Genomic DNA, 19758 nt, shown 5'->3' on the forward strand with positions numbered 1-19758 from the left:
TTTACCTCACTAAAACCTAACTTCTTAGTGTATTCAGAACAAATGTCTATATAAGACAACAAATCCACATCATAACCTATCAATACATGCTTCCTATTTTTAAGATACACCACTTGAGGTTCCAACACCCACTTACCCCATGATTAAAGACCAAATCAATCTTCTCAATCATTCTTCAAAGAAAACAAATGCAAGCCATAAAAGAAACAAGAAAAATGACCCATCAGTAATATACAAACAGAAAAGTTAAAGAGGGCTTCTACCAATAAAGGGACAGGAAGTTAAAGAGGGCATCTACCAATAAAGGGACAGGGATCAAATACGGCCAAAACAAAGTAAACAAAAGCAAAAACAATGAATAAACAAATGAAATCAACAAACAAGTAGACCCCATATGAATAAAACAATCAGGCATCAATAATAATTGAACCCCTAAGTCTAGACCAACACAAAAAGGGAAGGGACCACGTGTAATTGAAAATTTAGCAAACAAAGACAAAAGTTTAGAATAAACAACTGAAATCGACTAAAAAAGACAACTCCATACGAATAAATAAATCAGATGTTACCAAAATATAACTCTAAGTTGAGACGACATTAAGCGAAGCGGGACCACATGCAACAAAAAAATACTACATAAAGACATCTACTAACATTGAAGACACAACTGAAACATCAGAGAACATCAAAAGCAACATGATTTGTTTATTTCAAAAAACCCTAAGCAATACGAGATCAGCAATAAAGTCTTACTTGAATGGATGGAAGACTTTAACTTTAAAGAGCAACTTGAATCTGTCAACTTTAGTAAAACATTGTAGCAGAAAATCCAAAGAAGTCAAGCTCCAAAATCGCCGACCATTTCGCCCTTTTTGCTTAGAGTAGATTAAGTGGGTGGAAAATGCCCTAACATCGAGTGTTTTTTTTGGGGGGGGGGGGGTAAACAATGTTTGCTGGGTCGGGTCGGTCTATTTGGGTTATGGGTGGGGTAAAATCCGATTTGGAGTGTGCCTTAATTAATAGCCAATCAGAAATAGCCACGTGGAATTAATAAAATATTAAAACAAATCATAATTCACCCGTTAAAACTAAGGGCACAAATATACCAGATTTTTAACGGTTGGGTCATTCTTAGCAATATAACGAGGGGCATTTTTAGACTGGAGTTGATACGTTAGGAGCAATTTTAGCCCTTTTTCATTTATTAAATGGGTTCACAACATTAATTGCAATATACTCTAATGTCCAGTACCTCTGCTTCTCATTTGTTTAAGCCATTATTAGAATGAGTCGTATCTCTTCTTGTTTTTGCTTTTTTTCATTTTTTATCAGTGAGTTAGTTCAGTACCATATGCGCATTTGCAATAAATCGGACGTCCATTTCATCAGAAGACTAAATTGACAAATGCTTCGCGGATGCTAAACGCACTTTGTCATTTTTCCAATTCTCTTTAATAAGAAATGCAAAAGCAACATCCCTCTGCGGGGAACTTGAGCATTATCTAAAACCCAACCATTAAAAAGGAGTTATTATTTCTACATATCCCCCTAACTTAAATCCTCGCCATTTCTTCTTAAACAGCTTCGTCTCCAGCTTTTGTCTGATTTAAAGACTTCGTTGTAGATGTTTCTTTACCAACAGGTTCGACTTCAACATCGTCAGTGCTGCTGTACTTAGACAATTTTTGGTCCTTGCTCTTGCCCCATATTACTAAATACAGTCCAATTACAATGATTGCCCCTCCCAAAACCCTATATATTCATCCGGCACCATATTAGACAACCTCCTTTGCACGCAACGTTACTACTTGAAATAAAAATCATTAATGATATCGCGATAATCAATTGTTCATTCCCAAAAAAATAAAAATAAAAATAAATAATAATAATAATAATAATAATAATAATATTAATATTAATAAAGTAAATAAGCATGTACATACCTTCCCAAGTTTAGCTGCTCGGATAAAATGAATGAACCCAAAATTGCGACTATTACCATGTTTAGAGGATTAAAAGCAGTGACGAAAACAGGCCCTTTATCCTTCATTATCAATCCAGAAACATAATAGCCCACTCCAGAAGTGACCATTCCCTGCATCCGTGAAAATTTGTTTTGCGCGAACTAAAGTAAGCTCTAGGAAAGTCGTGACTAATAGGTTATAAATATAAAGATGAATAATGGCACATACTAGACAATGTTCATGCTTACACTATAAACGTAAGATAAGAGTTTAGTGTCCAAGTGGATGGACCAGATTGATGTATTTCCCCTTTCAGCCACAAGGGTCAGAGCTGTGCCTTGCACCGCTCCCGCCGAGCAAATCAAACAAGTGAGCGATAATGCCGCAGGGTATGTCTTCAAGGTAATTGCCTGTTTGTAGAACAAACAAACATAAAATAAGAAAAAAATAACAATGTTAATGAAAATAAAAACTACGTAGATTATCCTGCTGGTCTCAACATTGTCATCTATAGTGAATCATTTAATAACTTAAGTTTTTAAGAATGATTAAGGATAGTACCTGAAGGTTGTAAAAGCAGGCCCAACAGATACAACCTGCTGCGATGAAGAGAGCACCCTTAATGGGTTGTAGCTCAGTCAGAGAAGCGCTAGTAGCAGTTGTAGTAGAAAGGAGATGTCTGGTCCAGGGCAATCCAATTGTAGGTCCTCCAATTAGTGTCATAATCATGGCACCACCAAATGTCACTGTTGTTCCCACTATTTTTGCTTGGCTTGATAATCTCCTTACGTTCACCTTCTCAAGCCTACACGTTGGAGTTACCTATTATTCCCCACATTTACCTACTCATGTAACCAACTTTAAACGGAATTATTAGAAATTGTATAAAATTATCCTATGTTATACTATTGGATCAAAAGAACCCTGCTGTCTTACTATTCAAACACATATACCCCTAACTTGACGGACTGGACACATGGCACGCATCTAAGGTTGTTGGTCCACTTGGTCATAAATTAGACCCGACCCGCCCTATTACTCGGTACCCAGAAGAGACTGAGTTCAGATAAGCACTATAATCTGTTGTTCTTTCTCTATCTCTCATTCAGTAGAAAATAAATCTAATGCATTTTGTGTTGAAATCGATTGAAGCTAATGGAACAGAGCTTAAACCTTTTTGAAATGGTACATCAGTGTCTTGATTTGAAGAATTGGAAAGCTGCACCTCCATTGAAGGGTTTCGAAGCTCATTTCCAAGTATGGGTTCAAATGGGTCCTTTGGTTCAATGACTGACTTGGGGTTTATATTATTGAAATCTGATTTTGTATTGTTTCTTGTGCTTAGAGATCTAAATTATATTGTTGGTTGTTGGAAGAAGTTGATGGTAAAAGTCGAAACTCACCATATATGATATGTTGAATCTTTGGTTTTGAATCTAGATCTAAAAAAGAAGTCGAAATATATTGGTAAAATTCATTTATTGTTACTGTTTTGAGTCTATAATTGTGATTACAACATTGAAATATTGATTTGCTAAGGAAACTAGAAAACACCATTATGAGGATTTTGAGAACTTTGAAGAAGACAAAATGGGCCTCTCTGATTTTTTGAATGAAAAGAGTAATCTGTATTTGGCGGGTCAAATTTAATGGATCGGGTACTGGGTAATGGGGTAAGTCGGGTCTAATTTAAGACCAAATGGACTAACAGCCTTGGATGCGTGCCAAGTGTCCAGTCCGTCAAGTTAGGAGTATATCTGTTGTTTGAATAGTAAGATGGCAGAGATTGTTTTGACAGAGGGTAATTTTAAACAATTTCTAATAGTAGAAATTAAATATACTATTTGAATATCCGAACTTTAAATCGTATTCCCTCATTTATTTCATATGATACTATTTGATATACTCTCTCTGTTTCAATTTATGCGAACCCATTTGACTGGGCACGAAATTTAAGAAAAGAGAGAAGACTTTTGAACTTGTATAAAATGAGACATATATTTTGTGTGGTTATAAAATATTGCATAAAGGTAAATTGTTTCCAAATAAGAAAAAATGTCATTCTTTTTTGTACGGATTAAAAAGGATATAGGTTCACATAAATTAAAAACGAGGGAGTAACTATTTTCTTAAAAATATCTAGCATAATTCTTTGGATATAAGAGCATGTTAGTTATGGTAAAATGAATGTTTAAATTAAAAAGTTTCCAAATATTGAGAATTGTCATATTTTTTAGAACAAATTAAACAAGAAAGAGTATCATATATATAGAAATTGAGGGAGTACTTATTTTGTTGAGTTGATGCATTAATAATTGTATTTTAAGCTGTACAGGGGTTTATATCAACCCGTACTTTCTAGTCATTACTAAATAAAGGGAACATTTTGGACGATAAGACGGCTCAAAACTCCCATGGACTCGTTTGTTACACGACACCCATATTTGCTGATACTTTTTTTGGTTCTTTTTGCTGATCCAATAGTTGAGTTAAATACATCGATCGTAGTTATCAATTTTTTTTCTCCTTTTTAAATGTTGAATATGAACGTGCATGTGACAAAATAAGTTGCAGACAAGATAGGTAAATAATACCTTAGGATCCAAGCCAACATAAAGGTGAGGGCAGGAAGCACATTGCACATTGCCGTTGCAAAAGTTGCAGTAGTGTATCTCAACCCTGTGTAGTACAAGTTCTGGTCGATGACTGGCCTACAATAAAAAAAAGGCAGCTTATGTTTTCAGTGTAATATCAGACAATCTGCAAAAAAGGCAGCTTTTGTTTTCAGTGGAAAAAATTGCTAATTTATTAATGTCAGAGATGTTTACTCCAGTAAGCCCAGCAACATAATCTTCAAGAAAATGGATACAGTCATGTTTGGCCTTATTTTCCTGTGTGTTAAACAACCAGAGAAACCAGAGAATCATTTTTTTTTAAAAACCAAAATAACTTCATCTAAGTAAAAAAGAGAGTTGCACAGCATGAATATGTTAAAGACCTTTCCAAGACTATGGCAAAAGGAGCAAAGACAAGAGTGGCAAAAGCATTTCTGTAGACGGCAAAGGTGAAATGGCTCATGCCATGATTTAGAGCAGACTTAGCTATTATAGCTGATCCTGCATATCCAAACTGCAACAATATCACTGCCAAATATGGCTGTGCTTCCTTCACAAACTTCAATAGCCTTTCCCTTGTTGACATGCTTCTTTTTTCTTTACTGAACAGTAGCTTTCTTTTCCTTTTTTAATATTACAACTAGCTAGATAAAGTATTGGGTAAGCAATGCTTTGTAACTCACAAACCCCATCTTGCGGTGCTATATATAGGGGACAAACAAAGCTAGCTAAGCACGTCTCCATATCAAAACTCCATGGACTCCACTATCATCTTATAATGGAATTGTTCATTAAAACACTTCTCTTCATCCAGATAATGGCTTGCTTATTTCTATAAAGTTTCTCATCATGAAAACTGGTAAAGTGATCTTTTTCCCACAGTTTGAATATTTTTATAATTTACAGGTGAAGAAAAGGTTTCAAAATATTTCTCAGAGTTATTGCTATAAATCAAATGTCTACTGTATTTGGTTTTTTTTCTTCACTATTTCGTAAACGAAGAATAAGTAATTTATATTTTAAAAGAAGCAATTTATGATAAGACATTGTTGCTGACGAGGGAGATAGAACCGTCACAACAATGCACTAAACCAAATATGTCTTCTTAGTGGACATTCAGCTTGGATGAATTCTTTCAAAAATAAAGCCAGCAAATCAGAGCAATACTCAACTAGTTCTACTTTAACCTATTTCCTTTTTTGTCCGTTTTAAAAAAATAACTCATTTTTAAATTTGGAAATAATTTACCTTAAACTTTCAATTCTACCTTTAATGAGAAGCTTTTATAACCAAACAAATACTTTGAACCCTTTTTTGACTTGTTTAGGACCATAAATTCCCAAAGTCTTCATTTTTTTTTAAAGTTCGTGCTCAATCAAACATGTTCACGTAAATTGAAACGGAGGGAGTATATGTAGAAAAAGATAGAATTATAAAAATCGGAATAATTCGATGAGGTTAGTTGATTGTTTGGCTCTTCTTCACTTGTATCTCTGTACGTGAAAAAGTTTATTATTAGCCATGAAGTGTGCACCACTTCGCTATTTTGGAGAAATTTTATTATATGAGTCACATAACAATTATTATTTATGAAAAACTAGTTTTTTTCTTGGTAAGTAGACTATGTTCCTACTTGTTTTAAAAAATAAACTTAAAAAGGCAACGTTTAAGTTTACTTGTTTCCTAATTAGATACTTAGCTGGTGGACAAAAAAAAGAAATTAAAACGGGAAAAGATCTCCAAAAATCGACAATCATTGGGAATTGTAACAAAACCGGCGGATACTATTTCATTATATTATTAGGTCTACTCTCTCATGATAAAAAATAATTTAAATTGAAAATTTTGCATTATTGGATCCAAGCAAAAAATTAAAGGCACGAGCAATCTATATATTTGTAAAATTTAACACATCATATAAATAAATTAGACTAAGTTTTCTATCGAAAAAAACATGCACACTTGAAATTAGTAAATTGCATAAAGTCCAGGTTGAAGCTTACCTTCTCCGTCAAAATTCACATTGTCAACAAACTGTAAATCCTCTATAGTCGTTGAGTACAAAGTATATGTTTTATTCTTTGATCACGCCCAACTCTAATTTTAAAAAGGATAAGCAGTCGTTGTAAATATAATTCGATCTAAATGTCCGGAGTCGAATCCCACATAGAACTAAGGCTTAGCTACAATTGATTACTATCACTAAGAAGACAAGTTTGAACAAATTATGAAGTTATAAAGATTGAGATTTTATTTCTAACTAATTAAAGTAGAATTATTAACTAAAGATACTAAGGGTCAGAGACAAGATTAAAGAGGCTTAGAGTTAGGCTTTCCCCAATTGTCGTAATTCTCACCGCTACATTTTTTATAATTTCGCCTATGTATTCTCTACCGATCGTGAGTACTTCGGGTGTCGTAATTCTCTTCCGAACAACTATCACAATTTACTAGGCGTATTCTTCCGAACTACGCTAGCTGACATTAGTTTACTGCTCACTAAGATTGCACCAATATTTCGTTATTCCTAATTCCACCTTTAAACCCTCTGTATTGATTCCTCACATACGTTAGGAGTGATGTTGTTCAACAACTTACCAAAATATGTACCCTTTTCCAAGCAATACACAGTAAATAGGCACAATCAATTGAGGGCCCTTCAATTAACTAAAATAATCACGTAGTTGAACAAGAAGAGAAAATGCAACGACAAAATTATATTAAACGCAATAAAAAAATCATCCTTCAAAAGGTTCCATCAAACCCTAGATGGGAAAGTTTTGCTACTTATAACCATACTAACAATCATGATAATAATTGAAAGCATTAAAATACAGATTAAGGAAGAACGGAAGTGAAAACTCTTATGATTCGTTGCTTCCAAGTGTTCTCGTAGCCTTCTTGCCTCTTCAATAATGTCCGCCCCTCCCTCAACTCGTTTGGGGAGTATTTATATGTTAGGGTCGAAATCCCTCCGTCCAAATCCGGGTTGGAGCCTTTTAACCTGTGACTTTTAATTACTGGGCTATAGACCTCAAGAGGACAGGCTTATAGCGAGTCAGCCTGGCTACAGAGCTGGCTATGCATGGCCTTTAGCGCGATCAAGCTGGCTATAGAGCTGGCTTTACTTAGTCTGTAGAATGGTAAGGTAGGCTATAGAGCTGGCTTTACTTGGTCTATAGCACGGTTTGGATACTTATGCTTTTGTGCTCTTTTCTTGTATTTTTGTCCTTTTTTTGTGCAACTTTCATTCGACTCTTTCTTCTGATGCTCCTACACATAAAATAACACAATTTAGCTCAAATGTCGCACAATTAATCACTAAACCAACAAAATATAGGGCTAGTAATGTACTGAAAGTATAGCATTTTGGCCGAATATCACCACCCCACACTTAAACGTTGTTTGTCCTCGAGTCAACCACCAATTACACCATATGATTCCGAGCTTCAACAATCCTCACATGTCCAATCCTGGTTCGTTAACCACTCAGAATCTACCCGAGGCCCCCTGGACCTCAGCCAAATATACCAATAAGTCCTAAAATACCATACTAACTTAGTCGAGCCCTCAAATCACATCAAACAACGACAAAAACACGAATTACACTCCAATTCAAACTTAATGAACTTGAAACTTGAAACGTCTACAATTGATGCCGAAACTTATTAATTCACGTCCGATTGACATCAAATTTTGCACACACATCATATTCTACATTAAGGACCTACTCTAATATTCGGAATCGGAATCGGACCCCGATATCAAAAAGTCCACTCTCAGTCAAACTTCTCAAAAATTCAACTTTCGCCATTTCACGCCTAATTCAGTTTCGGACCTCCAAATCACAATCCAGATGCGCTCCCAAGTCCAAAACCATCCAATGGAGATAACGGAACCGACAAAATTCTATTCCGGAGTTGTCTTCACACAGTTCCAACTACAAACAAATTCCTAGAACTTAAGCTTCCATCTTAGGGACTAAGTGTCCTAATTCACTCCGAAACCAAAAATAAAACCTCCCGGCAAGTCACATAAGCATAAAATGATACATAGAAAATAGTAATTAGGGGATCAGAGCTATTACTCTTATAACAATCGGCCGGATCGTTACATCAAGGTAGGTCCAAGGCAATGGCCTTTATACTGTGATCATAGGTACAATTTCAGTTTGTCATAGATATGTTTATGTGTTGTGTGATCCAGGGTCTACCTATTCATTTGTGTCATCCTATTTTGCTCCTTATTAGGATATGCCTCGTGGTTCTCTTGATATTCCTATTTATGTATCTACACGCGTCAATGATTCTATTATGGTGGATTGTGTTAATCGGTCTTATGTGGTTATTATTGGGGGTTACGAGACTAAAATTGATCTTCTGTTACTAAATAAGGTAGATTTTCAAGTGAATTTGGGTATGTATTGACTATCTTTGCATCATGATATTCTGGATTGTCACACTAAGACTGTGACATTGGCTATCATAGGTTGCCAAGGTTAGAATGGAAGGGTTCTCTTAGTCCTAACCCTAGTGAGGTGATCTCATTTTGAAGGTTCAGCGGATTGTTGAGAAGGGATGTTTGGTGTATCTGGGATTTGTTAGAAATACTAGTACTAAGACTCCTATTGTTGATTCAATCCAAGTAGTAAGGGAGTTTTCACATGTGTTTCCTGCAGACCTACCGGGCATGCTACCAGATAGGGATATTAATTTTCGTATTGATTTGGTCTTGAGAACTCAGCCCGTATATATTCCCTGACACTGTATGGCCCCATCTGAGTTGAAGGAGTGGTTGCATGAGTTGCTGGATAAGGGATTCATCAGGCGTAGTGTATCTCCTTGGGGTGCACCGAAGTTATTTGTGAAACAGAAGGATGGGTCTATGTGGATGTGCATTGATTGCAAGCAGTTGAACAAGGTCACTATCAAGAACAAGGATCAATTGCCTTGTATTAATTATTTGTTTGATCAACTTCAGGGGGCCAAGGTGTTCTTGAAGATTGATTTGAGATTGGGTGATCATCGGTTGAAGATTAACACTTCTGACATTCCTAAAATGGGTTTTAGGACTCGTTATGGACAAAATGGGTTCTTGGTGCTGCCTTTTGGTTTGATTAATGCTCCAACAACTTTCATGCATTTGATGAACAGTGTATGTCTATCCATATTTGGATTCTTTAGTCATTTTATTAATTAGTGATATCTTGGTATATTCCCATAGTAGGGAGGAGCATGAGTAGCATTTGAGGATTGTACTTCCGATTCTAAGGTAGAAAGAGTTGTATAAGCTTTCCAAGTAAAAGTTTTGGTTGGATTAATTAGCATTCTTGGGTCACACGGTATCTAGTGATGGTATCAAGGTTGATATAAAGAAGACTTTAGGCGGTTCAGTGATGGTAGGTGCAGACTTGACTTAAAACACCTAGGTCCTCTTCTGTGATTAGAAGGTTGCACCTACGACTGTGCACCTGCAAACATTGTCCGCTTCAGTAGACTTCCCCTTCCAGCTCACTCTCTGCTTCTGCGGAACATCAAGCGCTTCTGCATGCTCGCAATTGCAGTATTTCCCTCGCACGTGCGATTCCTGGCCAGTTCCTCAAATCCCGCTTCTGCGAGCTCGCACCTACGAGGGGGACTCCGCAGGTGCGATTGCACCAGATGATGCCCAGCTTCATTATTCCTGGTTCGTTAACTACCCATAATCCACCCAAGGCCCCCGGGACCTCAACCAAACATACAAATAAGTCCTCAAATACCATACGAACTTAGTCGAGCCCTCAAATCACATCAAACAACGACAAAAATATGAATTGCACTCCAATTCAAACTTAATGAACTTGAAACTTCAAACTTCTACAACTGATGTCGAAACTTATCAATTCACGTCTGACTGACCTCAAATTTTGCACACACGTCATATTCTACATTACGGACCTACTCCAATTTTCGAAATCAGAATCCGACCCCGATATCAAAAAGTTTACTCCCGGGAAAATTTCCCAAAAATTCAACTTTTTCCATTTCAAGCCTAATTCAGTTACGGACCTCCAAATCACAATCCAGATGTGCTCCCAAGTCTAAAATCACCCAACCGAGCTAACGGAACCGACGAAACTCCATTCTAGAGTCGTCTTCACACAATTCCAACTACGGACAAATTCCTAAAACTTAAGCTTCTATCTTAAGGACTAAGTGTCCCAATTCACTCCGAAACCAAAAACAAAACCTCTGACAAGTCACATAAGCATAAAATAATACAGGCAAAGCAGTAATTAGGGGATCGAGGCTATTACTCATAAAATAACCGACCGGCTCGTTACATCAAGGTAGGCCCAAGGCAATGGCCTTGATACTGTGATCATAGGTACAATTTCAGTCTGTCATAGATATGTTTCTGTGTTGTGTGATCCAGGGTCTACCTATTCATATGTGTCGTCATATTTTTCTCCTTATTAGGATATGCCTCGTGGTTCTCTTGATATTCCTATTCATGTATCTACACGCGTCAATGATTCTATTATGGTGGATTATGTTAATCGGTCTTATGTGGTTATTATTGGGGGTTACGAGACTAAAATTGATCTTCTATTGCTAAATAAGTTAGATTTTCAAGTGATTTTGGGTATGTATTGACTATCTTTGCATCATGATATTTTGGATTGTCACGTTAAGATTGTGACTTTGGCTATCCTGGGTTGTCAAGGTTAGAATAGAAGGGTTCTCTTGGTCACACCCCTAGTGAGGTGATCTCATTTTGAAGGTTCAGTGGATGGGATATTTGGTGTATCTGGGCTTTGTTAGAAATACTAGTACTGAGACTCCTATTTATTGGTTCAATCCAAGTAGTGAGGGAGTTTTCACATGTGTTTCCTGCAGACCTACCGGGCATGCCACCAGATAGGGATATTAATTTTGGTATTGATTTTGTCTTGAGAACTCGTTCCGTATCTATTCCCTGACACTATATGGCCCATATGTGTTGAAGGAGTAGTTGCAGGAGTTGTTGGATAAGGGATTCATCAGGCATAGTGTATCTCCTTGGGGTGCACCGAAGTTATTTTGTGAAACAGAAGGATGGGTCTATGTGGATGTGCATTGAATGCAAGCAGTTGAACAAGGTCACTATCAATAACAAGGATCAATTGCCTTGTATTAATTATTTGTTTGATCAACTTCAGGGGGCCAAGGTGTTCTTGAAGATTTATTTGAGATCGGGCTATCATCGGTTGAATATTAACACTTCTGACATTCCTAAGATAGGTTTTAGGACTCGTTATGGACACAATGGGATCTTGGTGCTGCATTTTGGTTTGATTAATGCTCCAACAACTTTCATGCATTTGATGAACAGTGTACGTCCATCCATATCTGGATTCTTTAGTCATTTTATTAATTAGTGATATCTTGGTATATTCCCATAGTAGGGAAGAGCATGAGTAGCATTTGAGGATTGTACTTCCGATTCTAAGGTAGAAAGAGTTGTATAAGCTTTCCAAGTAAAAGTTTTGGTTGGATTAATTAGCATTATTGGGTCACACGGTATCTAGTGATGGTATCAAGGTTGATATAAAGAAGACTTTAGGCGGTTCAGTGATGGTAGGTGCAAACTTGACTTAAAACACCTAGGTCCTCTTCTGCAATTAGAAGGTTGCACCTACGAGCGTTCGCCTGCGAACATTGTCCGCTTCAGTAGACTTCCCCTTCCAGCTCACTCTCCGCTTCTGCGGAACATCAAGCATTTCTGCGTGCTCGTAATTGCGGTATTTCCCTCACACGTGCGATTCCTGGACAGTTCCTCAAATCCCGCCTCTGCGCTCCTTAGCTCGCTTCTGCGAGCTCGCACCTGCGATGGGGACTCCGCAGGTGTGATTGCACCAGATGATGCCCAGCTTCACCAATCATCACAAGTCCAATCCTGGTTCGTTAACCACCCGGAATCCACCTGAGGCCCCCGGGACCTCAACGAAATATACCAATAAGTCCTCAAATACGATACGAACTTAGTCGAGCCCTCAAATCACATCAAACAACGAAAAAAACATGAATTGCACTCCAATTCAAACTTAATGAACTTGAAACTTGAAACTTCTACAACTGATGCCGAAACTTATCAATTCATGTCTGACTGACCTCAAATTTTGCAAACACGTCATATTCTACATTACGGACCTACTCCAACTTTCGAAATCAGAATCCGACCCCGATATCAAAAAGTTCACTCCCGGGCAAACTTCCCAAAAATTTAACTTTTTCCATTTCAAGCCTAATTCAGTTACGGACCTCCAAATCACAATCCAGATGCGCTCCCAAGTCTAAAATCACCCAACTGAGCTAACAGAACCGACAAAACTCCATTCCGGAGTCGTCTTCACACAATTCCAACTATGGACAAATTCCTAGAACTTAAGCTTCCATCTTAGGGACTAAGTGTCCCAATTCACTCCAAAACCAAAAACAAAACCTCCCGGCAAGTCACATAAGCATAAAATGATACAGGGAATGCAGTAATTAGGGGATCAGGTCTATTACTCTTAAAACAACTGGCTGGCTCGTTACATCAAGGTAGGCCCAAGGCAATGGCCTCGATACTTTAATCATAGGTATAATTTCAGTCTGTCATAGATATGTTTCTGTGTTGTGTGATCCAGGGTCTACCTATTCATATGTGTCATCATATTTTTCTCCTTATTAGGATATGCCTCGTGGCATGCGTCAATGATTCTATTATGGTGGATTGTGTTAATCGGTCTTGTGTGGTTATTATTGGGAGTTACGAGACTAAAATTGATCTTCTATTGCTAAATAAGGTAGATTTTTAAGTGATTTTGGGTATGTATTGACTATCTTTGCATCATGATATTTTGGATTGTCACATTAAGACTGTAACTTTGGCTATCCTAGGTTGCCAAGGTTAGAATAGAAGGGTTCTCTTGGTCATACCCCTAGTGAGGTGATCTCATTTTGAAGGTTCAGCGGATGGGATATTTGGTGTATCTAGGCTTTGTTAGAAATACTAGTACTGAGACTCCTATTGTTGGTTCAATCCAAGTAGTGAGGGAGTTTTCACATGTGTTTCTTGAAGACCTACCGGGCATGCCATCAGATATGGATATTAATTTTGGTATTGATTTGGTCTTGAGAACTCAGTCCGTATATATTCCCTGACACTATATGGCCCATATGTGTTAAATGAGTAGTTGCAGGAGTTGTTGGATAAGGGATTCATCAGGCGTAGTGTATCTCCTTGGGGTGCACCGAAGTTATTTGTGAAACAGAAGGATGGGTCTATGTGGATGTGCATTGATTGCAAGCAGTTGAACAAGGTCACTATCAAGAACAAGGATCAATTGCCTTGTATTAATTATTTGTTTGATCAACTTCAGGGGGCCAAGGTGTTCTTGAAGATTGATTTGAGCTTGGGCTATCATCGGTTAAAGATTAACACTTCTGACATTCCTAAGATGGGTTTTAGGACTCGTTATAGACACAATGGGTTCTTGGTGCTGCCTTTTGGTTTGATTAATGCTCCAACAACTTTCATGCATTTGATGAACAGTGTGTGTCCATCCATATTTGGATTCTTTAGTCATTTTATTAATTAGTGATATCTTGGTATATTCCCATAGTAGGGAAGAGCATGAGTAGCATTTGAGGATTGTACTTCCGATTCTAAGGGAGAAAGAGTTGTATAAGCTTTCCAAGTAAAAGTTTTGGTTGGATTAATTAGCATTCTTGGGTCACATGGTACCTAGTGATGGTATCAAGGTTGATATAAAAAAGACTTTAGGTGGTTCAAGGTTGGACCAGACCTACTACAGCTACAGAGATTAGGAGTTTCTTGGGTTTGCTTGGCTACTATTGTAGTTGTTTAGAGGGGGTTTCATCCATCGCAGCCCCATTGACCAAATTGACTCATAAAGATGTTTCTTATAGATGGTCTTTCGAATACGAGGAGAGCTTTCAGAAACTCAAGACTGCTTTGACTACAACCCTAGTGATGATGTTGCCCGTAGGTTCAAGGCCATTCACAATATATTATGATGCATTACGTGTTGGTCAGGCGCGACGTTGATGTAGGATGGTAAGGTTATTACTTATGCATCATGACAGTCAAAGCCTTAGGAGAAAAATTATTTTGTTCATGATTTGGAGTTAGAATCTATTGTGTATGCACTTAAGATTTGGAGGCATTACTTGTATAGTGTGTCATGTGAGGTTTATACTGATCATAGAAATCTTCAGCACTAGTTCAAGCAGAAGGATTTGAATTTGAGGCAACAGAGCTGGCTTGAGTTGTTTAAGGATTATGATTTCACTATCTTGTACCATCCGCACAAGGCGAATATGGCAGAAAACACCTTGAGTAGAAATGAGGAGAGTATGGGTAGTTTGGCATTCATTCCAGCTGAGAAGAGGCCTTTGGCTATGGATGTTCATGCCTTGTATAATTAGATTTGTGAGATTGACTATTTCCATATAGAGTTCTTGATTGTGTTGTTGCACATTCGTCTTGAGCTCATCAAGGCTCGTCAGTACAATGATCACCATTTTCTTGTCCTTAGGAACACGGTGATGCGAGGTGGTGCTAAGGAGTTGTCCATTAGAGATGATGGTGTACTGTGACTTTAGGGTCGAATTTGTTTTCCTAATTTTGATAGTCAGAGGGAGTTGATTCTGAGGGAGGCTCATAGTTTACGGTATTCTATTCATCCGGGTGCTACAAAGATATATCGTGATTTGAAGCAGCATTATTGGTGAAAGAGGATGAAGAAGGTCATTGTTGGACATGTCTTGTAGTGTTTGAATTGTCAACAGGTCAAGTATGAGCATCAGAGACCAGGTGGTTTTCTTCAGAAGATTGTTATACTAAAGTGGAAGTGATAGCGACCACTATGGACTTTGTGGTAGGGTTGCCATGGACCTAGAGGATGTTTGATTCTATTGGGTCATTGTGGACAGGCTAACCAAGTCTACGCATTTCATTCCGGTGATGACTTTTTGGAGAGTTGTTCAGGTAGAGTTCAGCACATAGGTGGAGCTTAGCAGGATATTTCAACCATAAACTTATGGTCAGTCGAGTGTACTATACAAATTCTCTAGGATATGTTGAGATCTTGTGTTATGGATTTTGGAGTTCATTTGGATTAGTCCCTACTATTGGAGGAGTTTGCTTACAACAAATTTTATCAGTCCAATATTTAGATGACTCTGTATGAGGTTTTATATTGTAGGAAGTGTCGTTCTCCTATTAGTTGGTTTGAGCCTAGTGAGGCTTGGTTGTTGGGCACATATTTGGTTCGTGATGCTTTGGATAAGGTAAAGTTAATTCACGAGCGGCTTCACACAGCTCAGTCCTGGCAGAAGAGTTGTGATGATAGAACGGTTCGTGATGTGACATTTATAGAGGGTGAGAAGGTAGTTCTGAGAGTTTCTCTTATGAAGGGCCTGATGAGATTTGGGAAGAAGGGCAAGTTGAGACCTAAGAATATTGGCCCTTTTGAGGTTTTGGATATAGTTAGTGAGGTGACTTATAGGCTTTCTTTGCCACCAAGCTTGTCAGGAGTTTACCCGGTATTCCACATTTCTATGCTCTAGAAATATCATGAAGACAAGTCACGTGTTATTTCGGTTCAGTGCAGTTGGATAAGAATTTGGCTTATGGGGAGGAGCCAATGTTTATTCCATAGGCAGGTTCGAAAGTTAAGATCAAAGGAGATTGCATCGCTAAAGGTCCAGTGGAGGGGTCAACCAGTAAAGGAAGCGACTTGGAAGAGCGAGAATGACATGTAGAGTAGATATACTCATCTTTTTGGCATCTCAGCTATGGTGCTAAACCCATTAAAGGACGAATATTTATTTAAGAGGAGGAGAATGTAACAATCCGTTCGGTCATTTTAAGTATTAGAACCCTATTCCCATATTTTATGCCTCATTTAGTTTCTTTTGATGTTTTGTGACTTTCTGAAATGGTTTGTTTGGCTTCTGAAAGGCTTGGGAGTGAATTGGAACACTTAGTTCCATTATGGAAGCTTTAGTTATAAGAGTTAACCAATATTTGACTTTTGAGTAAATGACCTCAAAATCTGGATTTGAGAGTTCTTATAAGTTTTTATTGTGATTTTGGCTTTGGATTATGTTCGTATTTAGTTTTAGATGTTCCAAGAAGATTTTGACTCCATTTGTCGAAGTTGGCAATTTGAAGAACTGTAGAGTTCATAAGTTTAACCAAGAGTTGCCTTTGATGTCATTGGACCGTGATTGGTGTTTCGAGACTTGGGATACATCTATATGGTTGAATGGAACTTGTGCGCAAAGTTTTGTTGAGATCTGAGGTGTATAAGTATGAATCAAACGCTTGGTTGGAAGTTTAAAATTTAATGAACTTAAGAGAAATTCTATTTGTGTTTGAGCCTCAACCTTTTGTTGTGATTTTTCCAAATAGTGTTTTAAGGCCTTGAATATGTCTGAGTAGTGTTTATGGACTCGTAGGAATGGTTTATAGGGTCCTGAGGGGCTCGGGTGAGTTTCAGCGCATTTGGAGCAAGTTTGCACAAGCTGATAGTTGATAGTTGATAGTTCGGATTCACGACCAGATCTGTAGACCGAAGAATGGATAAGCGGAATGCGGATCTGATCTGCGATCCTTGGGCAACTAAGGTCTAATCTATTTTGTGACGTATTTTGCGGACCGCAGAATGATTCTACATACCGCATAGTTGTTTTGCGATGGTTGGGGAGTTTGGATAGGTTATTTTCACAATGGGTCCCACTGATCTCAAATTAGTTATGCGGTCTGCATAGTGGATTTTGTGGTGCTGGGCAACTTCTCTTGGTACTGTTTAAGTCTGAGTTTTGTGATTTTTATTTTATTTCCCAATTTTTGGAGATAATTTGGAGATGTTTGAGGGTAGGGTTTCACCCACAAGCTTGGGGTAAGTGATTCTAACCTAAATCTATGATTTATATATATAATTATCACTAGATTTAACATCAAAACATGGATTTGAACAAGTGAATTTGGGGGTTTTAAACATGAAATTGGAACCAAATTTAAAATCAAATTATTTATTTGGACTGGGGGTGTTATTTATTCGTGTTTATCTTAATTATTGGTTTAGTTTATGCATGGAGAAATGGGGCATTGAAATGGTCTTAGCTTCTGAATAGTCAGGCAATAAAAAGAAAAACGAAAAAAATTCTGGACCTTAAGCTCAAGGTTGACCTTTTGATTTGGCTTAAAGATTGAATCTTTTTGAGGTGGAATTAATCTCTAAAGGTTGTATTGACTCAATTGAGTAATGACTGACTAGATTCAAGTCGTTTGGAGGAAGATTTGAAGTGGGTTTTCCTACTAATTGAGGCTTTTCCTTTACCACCCCCATGGGGGCGGTCTACAGGGTTCATAACTACTCCTCTTAGTACAGGATGCTTGGAAAAGCGGTTTTAGAAGGTTGAAGATATTCTCAAGTGGAATTAAATCTCTTGTATATACTTGAAAGACAAAATTTTCCCCATAGTTGAACAACGTGTTACTTGTTGCTTGATTTAGGAGCTATGTATATACATGATGACGAATGTATATGCATTAGCTAAGTTATGACCATGTCAGGGTAGAGTTTATAATGATCCAACTAGTCATTGTGGGTATTTGTACTCGTTCCACTATTTGATGCTTTCGGTATGTGTACTTATTATTTTATGACTTACGAGGTTGGTTGGTTTGGTTTCGAGATGGTTTGAGAGTGATTAGGAACATTTACCCTCATTTTGGAAGCTTAAGTTGCTAGAGTTGACCAAGATTTAACTTTTATGTAAACGACCTCAATCTGGTGATTTGATTGTTTCAGTAGGTTCATATGGTGATTTTGTACTTGGACATATGTTCTTGGGCATATGTTCAGACTTTGATTTGGAGGTACCTATAAGGTTTTGGATCTATTTGCCGAAAGTTCGCAATTTGGAGAATTGGAGATTTTGTAGGTTTGAACGATAATTGACTTTGGTGTTATCAGACTCCGATTTTGATTTTGAGACCTTGGATAGGTCCACATGGTTAAAATGAACTTATGATGTGCAAAGTTTGGTTGAGATCCAATGTGTTTAAGTCGGAATCAGACGCTTGGTTTGAAGTTTTGAAGTTTATGAACTTAGAAATTTTATTTTGTTTGCACCTCGATTCTTTGTTGTGATCTTTCTAGAAGTGTCTTGAGACCTTGGGCAAGTCCGGGTACGTTTTATGAACTTATTAGTAAGGTTGGATAGGGTCTCAAGGGGTTCAGGTGAGTTTGGGCGCCTTTGGAGCGAGTTTTGCAGAATTTGTAAGTATTAGGTTGATTATGCGGCCAATTTTACAGTCAGAATGGCTTTGCGGGCCACATATCCATTTCATGATTGCTGAAGAGTTTTGGGCTGGTCGATTTCGTGGTGAGTTTTGCTGACCGCATAGTGGATCTGCTGGCTACATATTATTTTCTTGATGGATGAAGAGTTGGGACTATTTCATTTTGTAGACCGTAGATCAGTTATGCGATCTGCATAGTGTAATTACTGGTGCTGGGATGTTTTTGGTATGAACTATTTAAGGCCGGATCCGTAGTGTTATGGGTAGTCGGAATCTACCCCTTGACTCGGGTTTTGACCAAGTGGGCTCGGGTTGATTGTTGTGGCTTTTGGGGTTTGATTAAAGATTCAAACTTTATTTTTTGGAGTTGATTTTTATTGCATTAGTTGACTTTATTATGTAATATTTGATTAGATTCGAGTCATTTGGAGGTTCTTTTTAAGAGAAAAGCTATTTTGGAAGGTTAAAGGTGTTCTCGGGTGGAGGTAAGTCTCTTGTCTTTCCTTTAAGAGGAAATTCTCCTCGTAGGTGATTTATTTGCTAATTGTTACTTGATTCAGGTGCTTCATATATTCAAGGTGATGAGCGCATATGCATAGCTAGGTTGTAACCTAAGCTGGATAGAGTTGGGCTTATTATTTGCCTTAGTTGATCTTTGTGAATTGTTTATTCATGTTCTATTGATTCTATGATTACGTGATGAAAGTGATATATGATTAGAAATCATGTTTAAGTTTTTGTCTTGTTTGATTTGGCCGTAATCATGTTCTAGATTTACTTGACATATGACTTGGCGATCATGGGCTCTTGTTGCTCATGTTTGTTACCGTGATTGG

General features: G+C 37.6%; 1 protein-coding gene across 3 annotated transcripts; it reads right to left on the reverse strand.

The window, feature by feature from the left end:
• Window positions 1-1380: 1380 nt before the first annotated feature.
• On the reverse strand, window positions 1381-5257 carry LOC104097133 (WAT1-related protein At2g39510-like). Of its 3 annotated transcripts, none has more exons than XM_009603659.4 (7): window positions 4963-5257; window positions 4793-4855; window positions 4559-4675; window positions 2526-2769; window positions 2213-2374; window positions 1944-2095; window positions 1381-1752 (listed from the first exon to the last, which is right to left on the reverse strand). In XM_009603659.4, exons 1-7 carry the CDS (start codon window positions 5163-5165, stop codon window positions 1575-1577), a joined length of 1119 nt encoding a protein of 372 aa, XP_009601954.1. In that variant the 5' UTR covers window positions 5166-5257; the 3' UTR covers window positions 1381-1574. The 3 variants fall into 3 exon arrangements, with proteins under 3 accessions (XP_009601954.1, XP_033512279.1, XP_009601955.1); XM_033656388.2 differs by having other exon boundaries at window positions 1596-1789; XM_009603660.4 differs by having other exon boundaries at window positions 1596-1804.
• Window positions 5258-19758: the final 14501 nt, after the last annotated feature.

The sequence above is a fragment of the Nicotiana tomentosiformis genome, chromosome 9, assembly GCF_000390325.3.
Source record: "Nicotiana tomentosiformis chromosome 9, ASM39032v3, whole genome shotgun sequence".
NCBI classification, from domain to species: Eukaryota; Viridiplantae; Streptophyta; class Magnoliopsida; order Solanales; family Solanaceae; genus Nicotiana; species Nicotiana tomentosiformis.